The 18,698-nt window shown below is 45.7% G+C and overlaps 1 protein-coding gene across 1 annotated transcript in view; it reads right to left on the minus strand.

Moving 5' to 3' along the window:
- Positions 1-18,698, minus strand: part of PLEKHA7 (pleckstrin homology domain containing, family A member 7) — a 288,250-nt gene that overhangs the window by 19,134 nt on the left and 250,418 nt on the right. The window contains exons 13-17 of the mRNA XM_006865828.1: positions 18,417-18,470; positions 6,866-6,934; positions 6,601-6,681; positions 5,624-5,773; positions 4,903-5,004 (exon numbers count right to left, since the gene is read on the minus strand). Coding sequence (XP_006865890.1) covers positions 4,903-5,004; positions 5,624-5,773; positions 6,601-6,681; positions 6,866-6,934; positions 18,417-18,470 — 456 coding nt within the window. The remainder of the gene's footprint in view (positions 1-4,902; positions 5,005-5,623; positions 5,774-6,600; positions 6,682-6,865; positions 6,935-18,416; positions 18,471-18,698) is intronic.

Raw genomic sequence — 18,698 nt, forward strand, 5'->3', positions numbered from 1 at the left:
AAGGTGAGAGGAGCATCTGGGGAGCAGGAGATGGGGTTTCATTCCTGTCTCCTCATACCATGTTGGGTAGGAAGGCTGCCGCTCATACAGCTCCCTGGGTTTTCGATTCCTGACTCGGTGACTGAGGATCTTCATAAACAAGGCTTCTCCTTATTTGACTGAGAAGATTATAAATGCTCTCACAGTCAAACCGCCTAGAGAGAAGTGAGTTTCCAAGCCCCATAACTGAGAATTTGCATATGGAATTGTGAGTACAAGTCAGTGTGTTAATGATTTATCTAGAGTTTGCCTGACCTAGGAGCCCTGGTGTGATGCTGTGGGCTAATGCATCAGACTGCAAAGTCATTTGAACTACAAGGTCAGCAGTTCAAGTTCACCAGCTGCTCCTTGGAAACCCTATACAGGGTTGCTATGGACTGGAACCAACTCGACGGCACTTCACAACAACAAGGACTACACCAAAGAAGCCAACACAGAGTCTGCTCAAAGCTAGGCTTTGTGTGCGTCCCAAGTCACCGGGACACTCAGGGAAAGCGTGTGCAGTGCCCTGGGATTAGGTGGAAATCAAGACTCAGGGATCAGGCTGCCAACTGGTTACTGTATTGTACTTGTTTGTTTTATGGAAGGGGGAAAATCCACTTTGGCCTGCTATATGTTATCATAAAACTATGCACAGGTGAATTATAAAGGACACTAGCTGAAGGAAAACATATTTAACCTCATTAATAATTAAATAAACACAAATTAAAACAAGAAGTCATTTTTCTCTCAGCAGACTAGCAAAAACTAAAAAGACTGGTAACATCAAGTTCAGTGCTCTTATTCCCTGCTGGTAGAAAGATAAATTAGCAGTCTCTTAGAGGACAGTTTGGCAGTATCCATCAACTGTCCTGGGGTAGTGCTGTGGGCTAATGTGTCAGACCACAATGTCATTTGAACTGCAAGGTCAGTGGTTCAAGCTCACCAGCTGCTCCGAGGAAACCCTAGATAGGGTTGCTATGGGTCAAAATCAACTCGTCAGCACTGAACAACAACAACAACATCAACTTTTAAAATGTGTACTCATTTCTACCCAGCAAGTTCATTTCCAGGTTTGGTGTGGCGCTATAGGATAAACATAGAACTGCTAAACGCAAGATTGGTAGTTCAAACCCACCAGCCATTCCTGGGAAATGCTTTGACTTAGAACTGACCTGATGGCACTGAACAACAACAATCTTAGATAAATGTTTGTAAACAAATTTGAAAAGACAGTTACGTGATATCACAGCATTGTTTATAAAAGTAAAAACAATGGACTTAAATGTCCACCAGAAAAGACATCGATAAATAAAGCACAGAATAGCCAGACTATGGAATGTTAAGTAGCCATTAAGAAGATCTGCTTAAACCAGTATTGCCCAATAGAACTTTTGGCTCGGGTGGAAATCTACTCAAAAACCTGTGTTAGCACTTGTGACTGAGGCGTAAAGCTTCTTAAAAATTAGGTCACCTCTCTATCTCAGCATCAGTTACAATATAAAGTATCAGACATTTAGGCTATTTTTATGCATAAGTACTTTGGAACTAACCTGACACACTCAACACGCTTCATTTACCATTTAAAAAAAAGATGTCTTATGTTTGTCTGCTGGTTATTTGAAATACACTTGAGATTTTTTTTTTTTAACAGTAAATTAGTGGGTTTTTTTGGATAAATATGTAACTGATTAGTTTGAGCTAACAAAACTAGCTATTTCAGAACTGAGATATTTTAGCAGGTTGTGAGTCCATATTATGAATGAAATGTGGTTACACCTTCCGTTAATTCCTTAATAATAACAACTTGAGAGGCATTCTGAAATGGTGGGTGATGGTACAAGCTTTGGAGCAGTTTCACAACCTATTTTCACTATTGTCCCTTTAAGGAGGCCTGGTAGTATAATGGATTACAAGTTGGGCTGTTAACCACAAGGTCAGCAGTTCGAATCTACCCGCTGCTCTGCAGGAGAAAAATGAGGCTTTCTGCTCCAATAAAGATTCACAGCCTCAGAAACCCTATCCAGGGTTGCTATGAGTTGGAATTAACTCCACAGCACACACCACCACCAATGGGTTTTTCAGACTTTATTTATTTATTATTATTATTGTGGTAAAATAGGGATGATGTAAAAATTTGCCATTTTTACCATTGTTTAAATGTACAATTCAGTGGCATTAATTATATTCATACTGTGGTGCAACCATCACTACAATTCATTCCCAAACTTTTTCATTACTCCAAACAGAAACTCTGTACCTATTAAGCAATAACTCTTCATTTCCTGTTGTTGTTGTTGTTGTGAAGTGCCATCGAGTCGGTTCCGACCCATAGCGACCCTGTACAGGGTTTCCGAGGGTGTAAATCTTTACGGGAGTAGAAAGCCTCATCTTTCTCCCGCAGAGCGGCTGGTAGTTTCGAACCGCTGGCCTTAAGGTTCGCAGCCCGATTCGTAACCACTACGCTACCAGAGCTCCATTCCCTACTGAGGCATAAATGTTAAATTTTACTTCATCTTAATCAGTCTAAATGTAAGTAGCTACCATATTGGACAGGGAGCATGGAGGCTCTGTAGGATAAGAACTGGCCTGTGAACCACAAAGTTGGCAGTTTGAGTCCACCAGCTGCTCCTTAGGAGAAAGATGAGGTTTTTCACTCCTGCAAAGATCCACAGCCTCAGAAACCCTATACAGGGTCGATATGACTTGGAACTCACTCCATGGCACTTAATAACAACTACCATATTATTGTTGTTGTTAAGTGCCATCAACTAGGTATTGACTCATAGCGACCCTGTACAGGGTTTCTGCGGAGCGGCTGGTGAGCTTGAACCACCAACCTTGCAGTCCAGCACAGTGCCACACCAGGACTCCAAATACCATATTGCTCACCATAAATTTTCAGATACGGGCAGTTTCCTGGAAAGATTTCCATGACAAAAAAATCAAATCAAATCAAACAAACTCAAACCCATGGCTGCCAAGTCATTTCCAACCTTACAGGACAAAGAAGAACTGCTCCATAAGGTTCTACAGTCTTCTCCCATGGAGCGGCTGCTGGGTTCGAACTACCAACCTTTCAGTTAACAGCCAAGCACAGGGCTTCTGTGACAAAGTTATCACACAGACACAAAAGTGGCCAAACAATGTGTAAGATTATCATCCTCTTAAATAACCATTTTATCCACCTCCCTCCTCCACTAAAGCAGTACCTTCCCATGTATGTGACTAAGTTTAGAAATGAATCTACAATGGTCTGGAAAGCTCTACCACATAATGTCAGCCCTGATCACTTATAAGGAAGGAGAGGGGAGTGGGGCAGAGAGTGGGAAGAAGAGCTTTTGTTTCTTGGGTTTTAGTTTTGTTTGATTTTTGCAGAGATGTCTTCATGTGTTCTTTGTGTAATTATAGACATATAAGGAATAAAAAACTAAAAAAAGGGCTGCTAAAATGCATATGGATCATTGAAGTCCAAGAAGAAGACAGGTATAGCAGGACAGGTCAGTTGAAAAACATAACTAGAAATCGTGGTTTGAAAGACACTGTCAGTCAGTAGTCACCTAGTATTTGCGAGCCATTATGCTAAGTGCTGGAGACACAAAACAGAAAAAGAAAATGTTAGCCTAGATGAAGGGGAATTATATGAAAAACACAAAAATGGAGTCTGAGACCGGTTCTGAGGGCCCTCACAGGCCAGCCCGGTACTGTTCTCCTCTGTGTGATCCGGAACCGGCTCTACAGGATTCATCTTTGAGTGACTTGCAGGGTAGGTAACAGCATGCTGGGAAAACCCTCTTGGCCCACAGACCTAACCCCCCTCCTAAATTTCTTTCACTCTGAAAATGAAGGCCAATGTTTGGAGCGTCAACATGTCTATTAATTCATTTGAATGAAGAATCTTGGCTAGAATTAGGTAATCAATTAGCACCAAAATTGGCCTAGCATTGTGATGACTAATCATGCTTTAATTGTTGTTGTTGTTGTTGTTATGTGCCGTGGAGTCGGTTCCAACTCATAGCGACCCTGTACAGGGTTTCCGAGGCTGTAAATCTTTACAGGAGCAGAAAGCCTTTCTCCTGCAGAACAGCTGGTAGTTTTGAACTGCTGACCTTGCGGTTCACAGCCCGATTCGTAACCACTACGCTACTAGAGCTCCTTTAATTAATGGTTGCTAAATTCAAATAAGTTGAATTTATTTTCCCACAATGAGGAAAAGACCTGGCAACTGGGGGACCCGACATAGAAGAAGAGAAGCCCTCAAGGGTCTTTGGGAGACAGAGACAGCTATCAGTGGGATGGCCTGGTTTTTAAGGGTAAAGGAAAAATTTGCGAGGAGGAAGGATACTAAGGTCACCTTTCCTGAATGAGGCAGGGGTCATGGCGATGGGCATCACACACACAACCCAGGCTCCAGAAATGCAAATGGACACCTGGAGGCCAGAGGCACCTCAGCGGACCTCTACCCTCCACAATTAGACGCTTGATATGATCTATCTTCAGGAATCAGAGGAGGGAAGGAGGTAGGGACTTCCTGCTACTACAGTCTAATTGAGGAGCTAGGTACCCAAGACGGGGCCAAGAAGCACAGAACACAGATTTATTCTCAAGTCTCTGTAAGGTTCTCAAGGTTGGTACCTATCTCCTACCTGGCCTGTTTCCTGAAATGGCTGTAGTAAAACCCTTACACAAATGCCCAAGGACCGAGATGCAGGGGGTATAAAGAATCTCAAGCGAGAGCTTGGGGTGGCTGGCCTCTTTAGGGAGGTGGATAACAGGCGGAGGAACACAAGGCCCCTGGGGAGTGCTCTCAGTCCCACTGCCCAGACAGGTGAATGTTCTCAGATGCAATCAGAGCTCAAGAGGTAAGAACAGCCCTTGGGTCACCTGGAAAAAAAATGCTCTTCTGTGCTGCTCTTGTAGGGTCTGCCTTAGCTGCTCTACGTCGCTCTCCAACTTCAGGTATTCGTTCCAGGCATTTTCCATCTCCTGTTGGCCAAGGAAATGCCTCAGTTCTTAGTTAGTCTCTGCCCCCAGAAGGCCTTAGGGCCCCTGCATGCCTGACCACTGCTGACCCAGCCAAGGGTAGAGGGACGGGAACTTGTGGGCCTCAGGTGGTCCTGGGGGGCAGGGAGAGGGGCAGTGTGGCATCTTCTTTGTGCTCTGACCCTGGCCACCTACACTGTGCCCTCTTTCACCTTCAGGGATGCTTTCATTCCCAGCCCTGGCAAAAGAGCTTGTGCCACATCAGACGTACCAATTAAAAAAAAAAAAAAAAAGGAAATGCTGACATTTTAGAATTAACACACAAATCAGTGAAATTCTGACATTTTAGAATTAACACACAAATCAGTGAAATAACCTTGCAGAGTCTTCTGAAAAAATCTGACCCCTTGGGTGGCACCGAGGCAGGCCACAGAAGTGATGGAGTAAGACACATCACTCCTGAACCAGGTAAGCTTCTGCCCAGTGGTTGGAGAAAGTTCTGCTCCTCTGAGGCTCTTCTCCTGGCAACTAACTCAACTACAGCTTGGGAGGTGAGTAAAGTAGCCTTAGCCCAGCCTATTCTGAGGGTAAAAGTCTGCCGCCCTCCACACCCTCTACCCACAGTGGACTCTCTGGAGATCTCTGCCCGGATGTGTACAAGGTCCTCCTGCAGCAACCTCTGCTGGCAGGCGATCTTCTCCAAGTGCTGGGGCTGGTCTCTGTACTGCTCCATCTGTCTGTGCAAGACCTCCAGCACAGACTCTAGCTGGTCCTGTTCCAGGCAAGGAATAAACATGTTAGGAGCACCATCCCCGAGGCTTCCCCATACCATGTCAGGAAGGAAACAAACCTACTCATCAATCTAACTGAGGTTGAAGGGGTCAGAGCAGAGCTTGGGAACTGAGATTCACAGCTTCTAATTAGAAATCATCTTAACAGTTCTTTGCCTCCATTTCCTTATCTGCCAACTAACTCGTTAGGAGCCAGACTATGAGGGTAAATGAAACAGATCTAAAACTCCGTAAGCTTCGAGGGAAATGGGTATGCCATAAGCCATTCATTTTTGGTATTATAAATATAATGCCTTTTTAAAATGAAAAACAAAAAACCAAATATCCACTTTTAAGATCCTATCCCTAGTCCTACTCCTGCCTTTCCATCCAGACTTGCTTCCTCCCACAGCCTGGATCCTAGGAAGAAAGAAATTTTAGGAAGCTGAGAGCCTTTGACCTATCATGATCATGGTTACTTCCACCAAGGCTGTCCCCCTTTTCCTGGGGGCTCAGGGGCCTGTGGTAACCACATATACATATAAGTCAGTGGAATCTTTGTCTCCCTGGCTCACCTCACAGGGCCTATAGTGTGAATGGGGCCAGAGCAGAGGAGGGGCTGTGGTATTTAGAGCAAGTGAGCGAAGGTCTCCTTAAGAAGTTTCCTCCACATCAGATAGAAAGCATCCTTTACACACAAAGACACTGCTCTGGATAGGCTGACATCTGTTGTTCAGGACTAACTTGAGAGTCCAATCTGTGACTGACGGAGGACTGGATGAGAAAACCTCCACCACGCAGCCCAAGACTAGACAAAATGTATGCATACTTTGTTCTCCTTGAGAGCTCGTATCTTGTCTTCCAAGTCCTGGAGGATCCTGTCTTGTTCACAGAAGACGCTTAGTTTGACCTGAAAGCAAGAACAGGATGGTAAGATAAGGGCATGGCCTTGACAGTGTTTATAGAAAACACTTGGTTAACAGACTACCCAAACCCTGCCGAGAGCTCCCCAACGCAGGGGCTGGGGGCTGGGGGTTGAGGACCGGAGCTTGGGGCCGGGGAGGGGCCAGTCTATCCCGCCACCTCTCACTCACATCAATATCACTCTCGGCAATCTTCACTGGCTTCAGACTTCGATCCTTGACAAGGTCCCGGCCTGTCATCTGGGGAGTGGACAATTGAACGGAGATGTCACCACAACGATGGTGTGGATGGCTCAGCAGTAGCAGGTAGTCATGGCAGGGAAGGGGCAACGACTCAGGCAACACCTGCTGCACTTTCTATGTCTATTTTATCCTAGGGAAAACTCAGGCCCTGCCTGGGACCTTAGTGGTACTTGTAAACCTCTCAAAGTGAAGAAAATATAGACTCTCAAGTTGAGGAATCAACTGTAGAAGTTATGTATTGGCCCCCAAAGAGTATTATAAAACTAGTATGAGTCTTGGAAGATTTGCCATGGACAAGTAGAGTTTTGCTTCTGATAAACACAACACCAGCGTCCTGGGTAGTAGGGTGGATAGACCAGGAAGAATAAGTAAATCCCTTGAGTCTTGTAAAGACTTGGTTTAAGGAAATCCCTGAGAAGCCCACTTCCCCATGAGTGAAGCCAGCAGACTGGGGATTCTTCTCACCCTACACTATTTGTAAAGAGGATATGGCCAAGGGAAGAAGGAACCCGGATAATTTCCTGCTGGTGGTTTTTAATCGATCCCTGAGTAACCAAGGTCTTGCCATATTTGAACCAATTACAAGTTACCCTATTGTCTCAAGAAGGAAATTACATAGACAAAAATCACCTAAACTACTTAAAAAAATCCCAAACCAATCACGTGACATCAAGTTAATTCTAAGTCATAATGACCCTATAGGACCTAATAGAACAGAGTAAGGTTTCCAGAGCTGTCATTTTTCTCCTGTGGAGTAACTAGTGGGTTTGAAAAACTGACCTTTTGTTTAGCAGCCAAGCACTTAACCACAGTGCCACCAAGTCTCTTTATCTAAACTGCTGTTAAGTGCTGTTGAGTCACTTCTGACTCATAGCAATCCTGCATAGGTTTTGCAAGGAAAGGCTAGTGGGTTTGAACCGCTGACCTTTTGGTTAGCAGTCCAGTGCTTATACTACAGCACCACCCCAGGACTAAACTTCAGACCAGTGGAATGTCACAACATTTCCCATCCCATCTCTCACTGAGCCCTAAGATGCTAAATTGAATTCTTTATCCCATGCTTTAGTTCCCCTCCCTCCAAGGCTGGGGTGGGGTGCACTTTTTCACAGCTGTACTCCACAGACAAGACCAGCCTGGTTTAGCTAGTTCTAACTTATGCCGTGTAGGGGAGACCAAACACCATTTTGTAGCTCTAAGGTGATCAGGGAAATGAGGTTGGAGCTATCCATAGCAGAGGTAGGTGTGTGCTGTGCAGAGAGAGTCCCAGTGTGGATGCACATATGGATGCTAACATATCTCCATCTGGGAGGTCCAGTAAGTTTGTGTGAATCAGGAACAGAAATACATTGATAATCATTCTCCTCAGAGGTCAAGTCACTTGGACGCTCAACTGTTTTATATTCCTCTTCCCTAGAATCCTCATCAGCAAATCCAAAGGTCAAGGTCAAGTGAGGATGACCCAGCCCCACTCACCCTCACACTCCCCAGCAGAGGCCAGGGTCACTGTCTTATCTCTCTTGGGAAAGCCAGTCCCCCAACATAAGGCCTGGCACATAGGAAGGCACTCAGCAAATGCTTGTTCAAAGGAAACACACACAGGTCAATGCTGAAGATTTCTGAAAACAGCAGAACTCCAGCCAAATTCTGCTCTTCAAACAGGCAGATTCTGTGTACAAACATGTATACACACTGTCACAGAACACATGGACCAATGTAACAACCCACAAACAAACAGACTGCGCTGCCTTGTGCCAAGGCGGGGATCGGGTAGAGCAGGAGGTGGAATTAATCTTGTTGTTGTTGGGTGTCACAGAGTCAATTTTGACTCCTAGTGACCCCCAGGTGACTGACAGAGCAGAGCTGCCCCCAAAGGGCTTTTAGGCTGCAAACTTTGTGGGAACAGATTGCCAGATCTTCCCAGTGAGAGTGTCCCAGCATGACTTGGCTTTTTAACCCCAGGAGAACATGGGGGGAATGCTGGGGAAGGTCATGAGGCCTTTATTGTGTCACAATGAGCTTGTCTCTTCTCCAAATGGCCTGACCCTTGGCTCATTTCCCAGGTAGAAATCATTTTCAAATTGAAATATGCTTTGGGGAGTTTTTCTCCTCAGCAAAAACCCTTCACTGTATTTCACTGAAGCTTTTTACAGATGATCTCATTGACACTTAAATTCAAGGCAGAGAACCTAACTGAGCAATGCCTCATTTATCCAGGAATCTCAAGGAAAGAAATGGGGTATTCGACAAACAAAAGGGCATATTGAGAAAGTAAAAACTTTTAAATGAAACTTGTTGATGAAAAGCTTTCTAAAATTAAATCTTTCCCGGCATTCATAAAATACCAAATAAAAATTCAGCCTTTTTTTAAATGAATCAGAGCCATTATGAAAATCTGTAATCCAGAATCTCTTAAAAGGTAGAGTTTAAGACTATTTGAACTTTTATTAAATCCTCCCACATTTCTGTGCTTTCATTTTTGCTTTAGATTAACATATGTTGTTGCTGCTAAGTGTCAGCGAGTCGATTCCGACCCATAGCAACCCTGTATAGGGTTTCCAAGGAGCAGCTGGTGAGCTTGAACTGCCGACCTTGTGGTTCACAGTGACTCTGCAGTCCAGTGTATAAACCCACAGCGCCACACCAGGACGTTTATTTTGTTTTAGACTAACATATATGTGGGGGGTTCAAAATGTCTGTGGGGGGAAAAAGGGAATAAAAAGGTACTGCATTTTTTTTCTATGAACTGTTTAAAGGCCCCTCATATTGTTTTGGTTCATTCTTGAGACACTAGCACGCCCTCTCTTCTAAGATGTAACTTTCTCTTGTCCACTGTCAACGTGCTAGAATTCAAATGAGTAAGTTAGAATTCAAAACTCAATAGAGGTGACATGTGGCTTTTCCTTATGTCCCCTGCCTTTAACTGGGTTTGGTTGCTTTCAAAGTTGTTCCTCCCACATTTTGTACCTAACACCACTGAGGAACTTGGCACATTAGATTAGAATTCTCTGTTAGCTCGTCTGTCTCTCCAGAGTAATTATTCACATTACAGAGTAATCTAAGCAGGGCTGGCTATAAGGACTGTGGTGTGTTTTCTCTGTACCCTCAAAGCACGCCAAGGCCCAACTGGCCTGAGGATATTCCGGTATTTGCTCAGTGTGTCATTGAGTGTCTCAAGTATGGTGAACTAGCTCTGCTAAGAGGCTAACCAAGACTCTTTCTATGGATGAAAAAGATGATGGCTGAAGAGCATGGTTTTGTGATCACTGTTTACACAACTCAGAGGCCCTTAAAGCTTCTGAATTTAGCTCTGGTTTGAGAGAACCAAGCGACGAAGAAATATTTTACCCACAAAGAGTTAATATTACATCTAATATTCCTCTGAAAAATTGAGCTTTGTGATGTTGTTGTTGTTAACTGCTGTAAAGTTGGTTCCAACTCATAGTGACCCTGTATAGGGTTTTTCCAAGGAACAGCTAGTGACTATGAACCGCTGACCTTTTGGTCCAGCACATGAACCAACAGTGCCATACCAGGAACACTATGATAAAAATGTTTAAGTACATTTGAAATATCCATTCATGTTTCCTCAGTATCTCCATGACCAAAAAAAAAAAAAAAATAAGGTCAAAGAGGCACTCAGTCCTTTGAAAGAGTCTCTGCCTTCAGAAAGGAGCCAAAGTCCATCTTATCTCACCTCTACCACACCCCAAGACACCTTCCTGAGCCTCAAATGGCTGGATACAGCACCTGCTTCCCACCTGCAGATTCTCATGGATGTTACAAGAGCTGGTTACACATATCAATTAAAGGGGCTAGGCTCCAGACCATCTAGACCCTAACCCAAAGCAGAGTCACCTAGATCCTAGTGCCAGAGTCAACCTGAGGATACCCTGACTCCTCTGTAGGGACCAGTGACTGATGTTTCCCCCTCCCGCCAGGATACGCATGCTCAACCACGCTGGTCTCCGTCTGTCAGCCCTCACCACAGGGGGGCAGACAGGAGAGAATGGAAACATGACCCAAGCTGGTGATAAGCCAGGCAAGCGCCCCCACCCCTTGGCAGCACAAAAGATGGAGTCACAGAACACCACAGATGAGAGGCTCAGCCTGGTGCACCAGCCAAAATGCTGAAGAGTGCTTCAATACAAAGAAAATAAACCAAAATGACTTGCAGGAAGCCTGGGGGCGATCGGGAGAGCCCCTGGTTAAGCAAGTGATGGATTCGGTACTGAGCCAGAAGCAATGGAATGCCGAGCTTGGAGACACAGATCAGATCATCTTACGCTTCTCCTGGGCCGACAGCCCCGTGCTGACTTCTTCAGCACTTTGTAAAGCACGTTGATCAAAGGTTCATTACTTTTTATCTGTTCCGAACAAAAAAGGCAAATACAACAAAAACGTAACAGGTAAGACATCAAATGACACTTGAAGACGCCAGACAGAATTTGGGGAACTGGCCACGGGGAGCCCTGCAGGGGGATGTATGCTTAGCAATTTAAACGTTCTGGTCCGAATTTTGGGTGTGTCACTTCCCCGCTGAGTGATCTCTGTACATCAGTCTCCACATCTACATTCAGGGGGATATTCAGTTCACCTGAAGGGACTTTGGTGCAGGCTTTTTGCTATTGTTAAGTGCCATCGAGTTGGTTCCAACTCACAGCGACCCTGTATTGGGTTTCTGAGGAGTGGCTGGTGAGCTTGAATGCCCAACAACCTTGTGATTCAAACTGACCTTGAGGTTAAGTGCTTACCCTGTGGCACCTTATGTCAAATGACCACTTCTTTCCTACTTTGGCTGCAGAAGACAAAAGGGAACATCACAGCCTTTTCACCTTTGTATCTTCCTTTGTCCTCCTCATCAGATACTTCAGAGATTGAACCACTCATTCCTCTCACCCTCCACGACAAGCTTCACTTCAAGTCCCTACACCAAGACCTCCACACTTGCCTTGCATGTAAACAATGTCACACCAATTATCCCCAAATGGTACAGTTCCTTTTAGGGAACATAAGCCCCACCCTATAGGGCAGTGGATCTCTAAGTGAAGTTTTCACAGATGCTGATGCCTGAGTTCCACTCCAAGAGATTCTGATGTCAAGGGTCTTGGGGGGAGCCTGGGCATCAGGGTTCCTAAAAGGCCTTCTGAGTGAGGCTGATGTACAGCCAGGACTGGGAACCACTGCTCTAAAACAGGAGGATCCCTGGTGGCATGGCAGTTAGAGTGTTCAGCGGCTAACCAAAAGGTCAACAGTTTGAACCCACCAGCTACTCCAAGTAAGAAAGATGTGACAGCCTTCAGTTAGGGGGAAAAAAAAAAAAATTGCTGCCTTGGAAATCCCATGGTTCAGTTTTATTCTGTCCTATAAGGTTGCTATGGGTCTGAAATGGCGTGATGGCAATGGGCTTTTAGTTCTCAAACAGAGGTTCTCAACCCTTAGTGAACATCACCCCACTGCCACTGAGTCGATTCTAACTCATTGAGTCAATTCCAACCCTGTGCAAGGTTTCAAGACTATACATTTTCATGGGAGCAGATTGTCTCATCTTTCACCCAGGAGGGCTGGTGAGTTTGAACTGCTGACTTTGTGGTTTAACAGTCCAACGCTTATCCTACAACACCACCAGGGCTCCTAGAATCACTTGGAAGGCTAGTTCATACACAGATTCAGAGGGCCCCCACAGGTTCTCACTGAGCAGGTCTCAGGTGAGACCTGGATTTTGCATTTCTAACCTAGTCTCAGGCATTGCTTATGCTGCTGGTCTGGGACACACTTTGAGAAGCACTGCTTTGACCCAACGTTTCTCAGCCCTGACTACACATTAAGCTCACCCAGGGAGTTGTCTGTTTTGTTTTTTAAGAAGAGCAAGACCTGAACATGACCAATAAAAGCAGTCTCTAAGGGGTAAGAGCTAAGCATCAATATTCATTTTAAATTTCCTGGGCAATTCTAGTAGAGGGCCAGGGTTAAGAACCTTGCTTCTAGAACAATAGATTTCAATTTTTAGTAGGCACATGAATTGCTCCAGAGCTTGATTTAAAAAAAAAAAAAAAAAAAGCAGAGTTCTGGGCCCCATCTGATTCAATTAAGGGAAAAAAATGTTCCCATTGAATCAACTTCAACTTATGGTAAAGCCCTGTGTATCAGTCAGAATAGAACTGTCCCCTGTGGGGTTTCAATGGCTGGTTTTTTGGAAACCAGCTAGACCTTTCTTCCAAGGAGCCTCTGGGTGGATTCGAACTGCTAACCTTTCTGTTGGCAGTTGAGAGCGTTTACCATTTGCACCATGAAGATTCTCCTCCAATTCAGTAAAACCATACCCATTGCCATCCAGTCAAATCGGACTCACAGAAGCCCCACACGACGGAGCACACGGCCCTTCTAAGGCTGCAGTCTTCATGGAAGCAGATGACTACATTTTTTTTCCCCTTCAAGGGGCAGGTAGGTTTGAACCACCAACCTTCTGATTAGCAGCTTAGCACTGAATCCATTAGCACCAGGGTTCCTTGATGCTAATAGAAACCTTCCAATCAGCATTTTGTGGTCCTGAAATGGAAACTGCTCTAGAAATTGACTTTTGAAACAGATTCCCCCAAAGAGAAGTCCTAATTCTAGGTTCAAACAAGGGGGATCCTAGGGGTTGGTCAGGCTACACTGTGGATCACAGGCCTATGGGTAGGGACAAGAGCCTCCTAGGAGTTGGCTGCAACCCTCTCACCCTACAAAGGTACCGCCTGAGCAGCCTGCAGATACCCTGCCCTCCACCTCATCTTCTAGCCTATGCTTCCCAGGGGCAGAGTCACAGGGCAAGATGTCAATAATCATGCACCCCACACCCCATTTATTCAGAAGCAGCTGGGGTGCAGGGTCTGAAGAGCAAACACAGCTTGAGGGTGGGCAAAGTACCTGGTTTGGAAGAGAAAGGGCAGGTGTTAAGAGCAGTTGCTGGGTTTGAATCCCAGCAGTGTGCTTTGGCAGAGATTATGTAACTTCTCTGATTGCCGAGGTCCTGTTTAATACAACAAGGGTAAGTGTCCCTATTGCTCAAAATTACTGAGAGGATTAAATGAGAAAATGAACGTAAAGTGCCCAAAACACCGCAACAAACGTTGCACCCATGGGGAGGCCTTTTTATCTAGGCACCACCAGTAAAATGTCAGAGAAAAACATTTCCAAAAGGAGCAGTCATACATACAGTGTCTTCTAGGAGAGCAGAACGGAGCATGCCTTTGTGTGGTGCATTGGGCATCGCAGCAGAAGAAAATGGAACAGCGTGTGGGGAGCAGACTGATCCTGGAAGCTGAGCATCGGGGCAAGATGGGCTCTGGATCTCAGCTGGACAGCCTTGGGACAGGAATATGGGGACCCTAGGCCAATCTGGTGGGTGTAGATGCATGTCAGGCAGGAGACTCTCCTTCTCCAGAGAAACTTAGCTCATTACTTTTCCCCTCAAGGACTCCAGAAAGACTGGCTTCTCAGTGGGGTGGGGGTGGGGGGCTACAAGGAGCCGGTCATAGAGGGACCTTTGATAATCTGTTACCACGCCTAAAATGGTCAAGAGGGCCCATTCAATTGTAATCCCAGAGGCCCTCATCTCGGGGATCCCACTTTGTCTGGCATATCATAGAATCTCAAGGACCAGTGTGGGCCTGATTCTCTGAATCCAACCAATGAGTGTCTTTGTACCTCCAGTGATGGGTGGTTACAATCACCTGAGGCAGTCCTTTTAGGAAAAATCTCTCCTATTAAACTGAAGCCTGTCTACTTACAGCTTCCAGCCATATGGCTTCATTCCTCCCTTGTTGTTAAGTGCTATCAAGTTGGTTCCAACCCACACCGACCCTGTATATAGGGTTTTTGAGGAGCAACTGGTAAGCTTAAACCAACGACCTTACAGATAAAACTGATTTTACAGTTTAGCGCATTAACCCACAGCACCACACCAGGACTCCAATTCCTCCTTTGTTGTTGTTGTTAAGTGCCATCGAGTTGGTTCTGACCCACAGCAACCCTATATAGGGTTTCCAAGGAGCAGCTGGTGAGCTTGAACGGCCAACCTTGCAGTTCAAATGACTTTGCAGTCCAGCACATTAACCCACAGTGCCACACCAGGAATCCCAAATTCCTCCTTAGGGCCCCAGAAAATACATGCGTAACACTTCACATCTTTATGTTCTCTCTCTCTCCACAAGCGATTCTCCCCTAAGCTAAGCAGCCCAGCTCCTTCAACCATTGTGCACTGCAGTTGTGTTAGCTGTTGCTGTGTTTCACTTTGATGCCCAGCATGTTTCCCTCTTAGGAAACTCCTCCTTGTCCTGGGAGGAAGTAAACGTGGGTTTGAGGTGGTCACCTTCCCTGGCTATGTGGACACAGCCAGTCTTCTTTTAGGAAGAGAGAAGGAGGCCGTAGCCGATGGCAAGTAGAGCAAAGAAGACGTAGCCTGAGCCCCTGGAACATTGTGGCTACGTGAACTAGTATATTCCCTTTTTGCTTCAGCATGTTGATTTGAATTTTGATCACTTGCAAATAAAAGCCTCCCAATGCACTTCACAGCCAAGGTTCTGCAGGCTTTTAGCATCTCTCCTATGATTCCAGCCCTGTCCTTGTCTGAACCGCTAAGTGGAACGCCCATCTCACAACCATACACCCAGACTGGGTCTGAGCAGGGCAGAGTAGGCCCATGGCCTCCCTCATCTGGGCATCTTGCCCTTCTGAGGGAGGCTGAGGTGGTGCCAACCTCTCCGACAGCCACGCCAGGCCTATGACTCACACACAGTCAAACTCCAACCTCTTTTTCCGTGTGTGCTTCTGGTGAGCCAGGCCTCCCTCACCCACTCTGTTGAGCTGGTTCCACTGGAGTAGCAGTTACCAGACCAGGGAAACATAGGTATCAAGACAGCTGTTTTCCATGACAAATAGGCACAGCTTCCAGGAAATCCAATCAATCGTTAATGCTCTGATCACACACAGTTTCTTAGTCAAATACGCCAAGGATGCAACTTGCCTCTCTCAATCTCATCCAGCATATTTCCTGGCATAATGACCCAAACTCGGCTCCATAAAAAATGGAATGTCTCAGGGAGCACAATAGTAGAAGCAGAGTTTTAAGAATGATGATGCGGCAAGGTGATTAAGAGCACTAGCTTCCAGGTCTCCTATGTGTGTGACCTTGACATCTCTTTGGGCTTCAGTGAGTAAAAACAGTCTAATGGTGACTCTCTCACACAACGTTACTGGAATGGGGGGTGAAGGTGGATAGGGAGGCTAATGGTTTAGGTAGTGACTGCTTTCCATTACACACTTTGTTGTCAATAAATTTCTGTTGGGAGTCAGGAAACACAAAGAATCCTGGCTTAACTTTGGTATCCTGTGTTAAATTTCTTCAGGTTCAAATTCTATGATCTTGAAATAAACCCAACCTGAGGTTTTACTTTGATTCATGTTCAGCTTCAGCTACCACACACAGGACGTAGCAGACAGACATTTCCTCCTACTCTTGTTCGGACAGTTCATTAACTTCTCTTGCTTTGTGCACCAAGTACACTAGAGGGCTTTTCATGATCCACATGTGCTGCTGGGGAGCCGATGGTCTGTCTTCTGCAGCTCCCAGGGACATTGAGGATGTGCTACAAATACTTCTGGGCCAACTGATGGGTCCTGGGCGAGTGAGAACAGAGCAGACAGCAAGGTGACTGACTGCCAGGGAGACTGAGGACAGGTCACACACAGGTAGTGGGAAGGTCAATGCTCTGTCCCATCAAGATGCAGAGAATGGTTGGACTGCTACATTTAGCCTATCCAGCCACATTTGCCTGAGCACTTTGAGTTCTTGTCATTGTTAAGCGCCGTTGTGTCAATTCCGACCCATAGCGACCCTGTCTAGGGTTTCCAAGGAGCAGCTGGTAAACTTGAACCACCAACCTTGCAGTTCAAATAACTTTACAGTCTCACGTATTAGCCCACAGTGCCACACCGTAGGACTCGGTATTGCTTATTATTGTTGTTAAGTGCTGTCAAGTCGGTTCTGATCCAGAGTGACCCTGTATAGGGTTTCTGAGGAATGGCTGGTGAGCTTGAAACCAACTTTGCATTCTAGCGCATTAAACCATAGCACCACACCAGGACTCCCGTTGCTTCCATACCTACCTTCTGTGCCAAGTAATCTAGAAAATGTCCTAGTTTTGAGAGAACTTTCCTTGTTTTCCTCACTTCCTAAAGCCAGGTCTGACTTTGGCTCACCATAGTGTCCTTCCTAAAACCTAGGCTAGAATCAGAACCTGGATGAGCTGTCCTCCCCTCCCTTCTTCCGGCCCAGCTATACCACACCCATCCTGCCTCTCCTTAGCTCCCACTGTTTCCTGACTTTTTATCTCACCCAACCCCAGTCCTGAAGTTCTTCAAAGTCCTGGTACACACTATCTCCTTCCAGAAGCCTTCCCAGCATCCTAGCCCACAGTGATCCTCCTTAGCTCGGCTCTGAACTAAGGGCCAAACAGCTCTCCGTACACTTGCACGTAAGTCTGTTATTTGGTGATGTTTTCTTCTTCCAACCCAGATTGTTTGGAAGTTGCTCAAGGCCAAAGAGTCTCACTTTTTCTCTGGTTTCTCCCTTGGGCTTCTGCTGAGCTGCGAAAACAGCAAGGGCTCAACAGAAGCATAAACCGGCTGGTTGATATTGAGCTGAAGGTCCTGATACGGCCTCAGCATGCCTTCGGGTCTGATGTTCATACCCCTACTTATACAAGGCAGAGGGAAGATACAAGCCCGGTACACTCTGGGAATGCTAGTCTGGGAGTTCCAGAGGTCCCTCTCCCATGTTCTCACTCCCACCATTAGTTGAAGGTCACATTCCTTGAGTCTATTTCATGGCTCAGGCATAAGAAGTGATTTTCACAGTGGGAGCTTTCAGAGATCTGTGGCAAAGGAACAATAGCAATTCTCTTTCCAGCAGCATGCTTCTGACTTCCACACGAGATTTCGCGGACTCTCTGAGCTAGGAAGCCTGAGTTCGAGCTTGATGTTGTATCACCTTCAGGGGCCCAATGTTCCTGTTCTAAATGGAGATAGGAGACTACTGGCGAATCATTAACTCCATGTGGAGCTTGCTCTACCAGCAACAAAACCAAATCATCCACCAAACTAATTCTAGCTGAAAATACACATCATTGGCATGCTATGAATCAAACATGTACCCTGCTCCCCGCACAGAAAGCTCTGAAGGGGTGGGCGGGGAGCACCTTTTGGTTCTGACCAAGGAGAGGATGAGATCAAGATTCTGTGCCCTAGTTCTTTAGCTAGTGACCAGTCAGCAGAATTCATGAGAAAGTGAGGAGAGCCCAGAGTTTAAGGCTGTAAAAACTGAAACCTTTCTGATTCAGACAGATTTGATAAGATCTGCATTGTCTTTGGCTTCGGGCTTTGCTTCAAGGAGGATGGATGATGTGTGCTCCCAAACAGCAAGATCTTTTATGTCACTCACCTTTAGGTCCAGGTACTCCAGATCTTTCTTCAGCTGGAGGTAGGTATCATCAGCCTTCAAATGAAGCACAGAGAAAAAACAAACAAAAAACAAAACAGTTATGAACAGCAAGAGCCAAGAGCCTCTGTAACTCAGGGTTTCACATGTGAAAAAAAAAAAAAAAAATCATTCCCATTTTGCAGCCTGAAGAACGAGGTACCCCAGCAGACTAGCACAACATCCAGGGCCACAGAGGAAGCACGAATGTCTTGCTGCAGCTCAGACACCTCCCCCGCCCCCCCC

This window comes from Chrysochloris asiatica, unplaced genomic scaffold, assembly GCF_000296735.1.
Source record: "Chrysochloris asiatica unplaced genomic scaffold, ChrAsi1.0 scaffold00083, whole genome shotgun sequence".
Taxonomy (NCBI): domain Eukaryota; kingdom Metazoa; phylum Chordata; class Mammalia; order Afrosoricida; family Chrysochloridae; genus Chrysochloris; species Chrysochloris asiatica.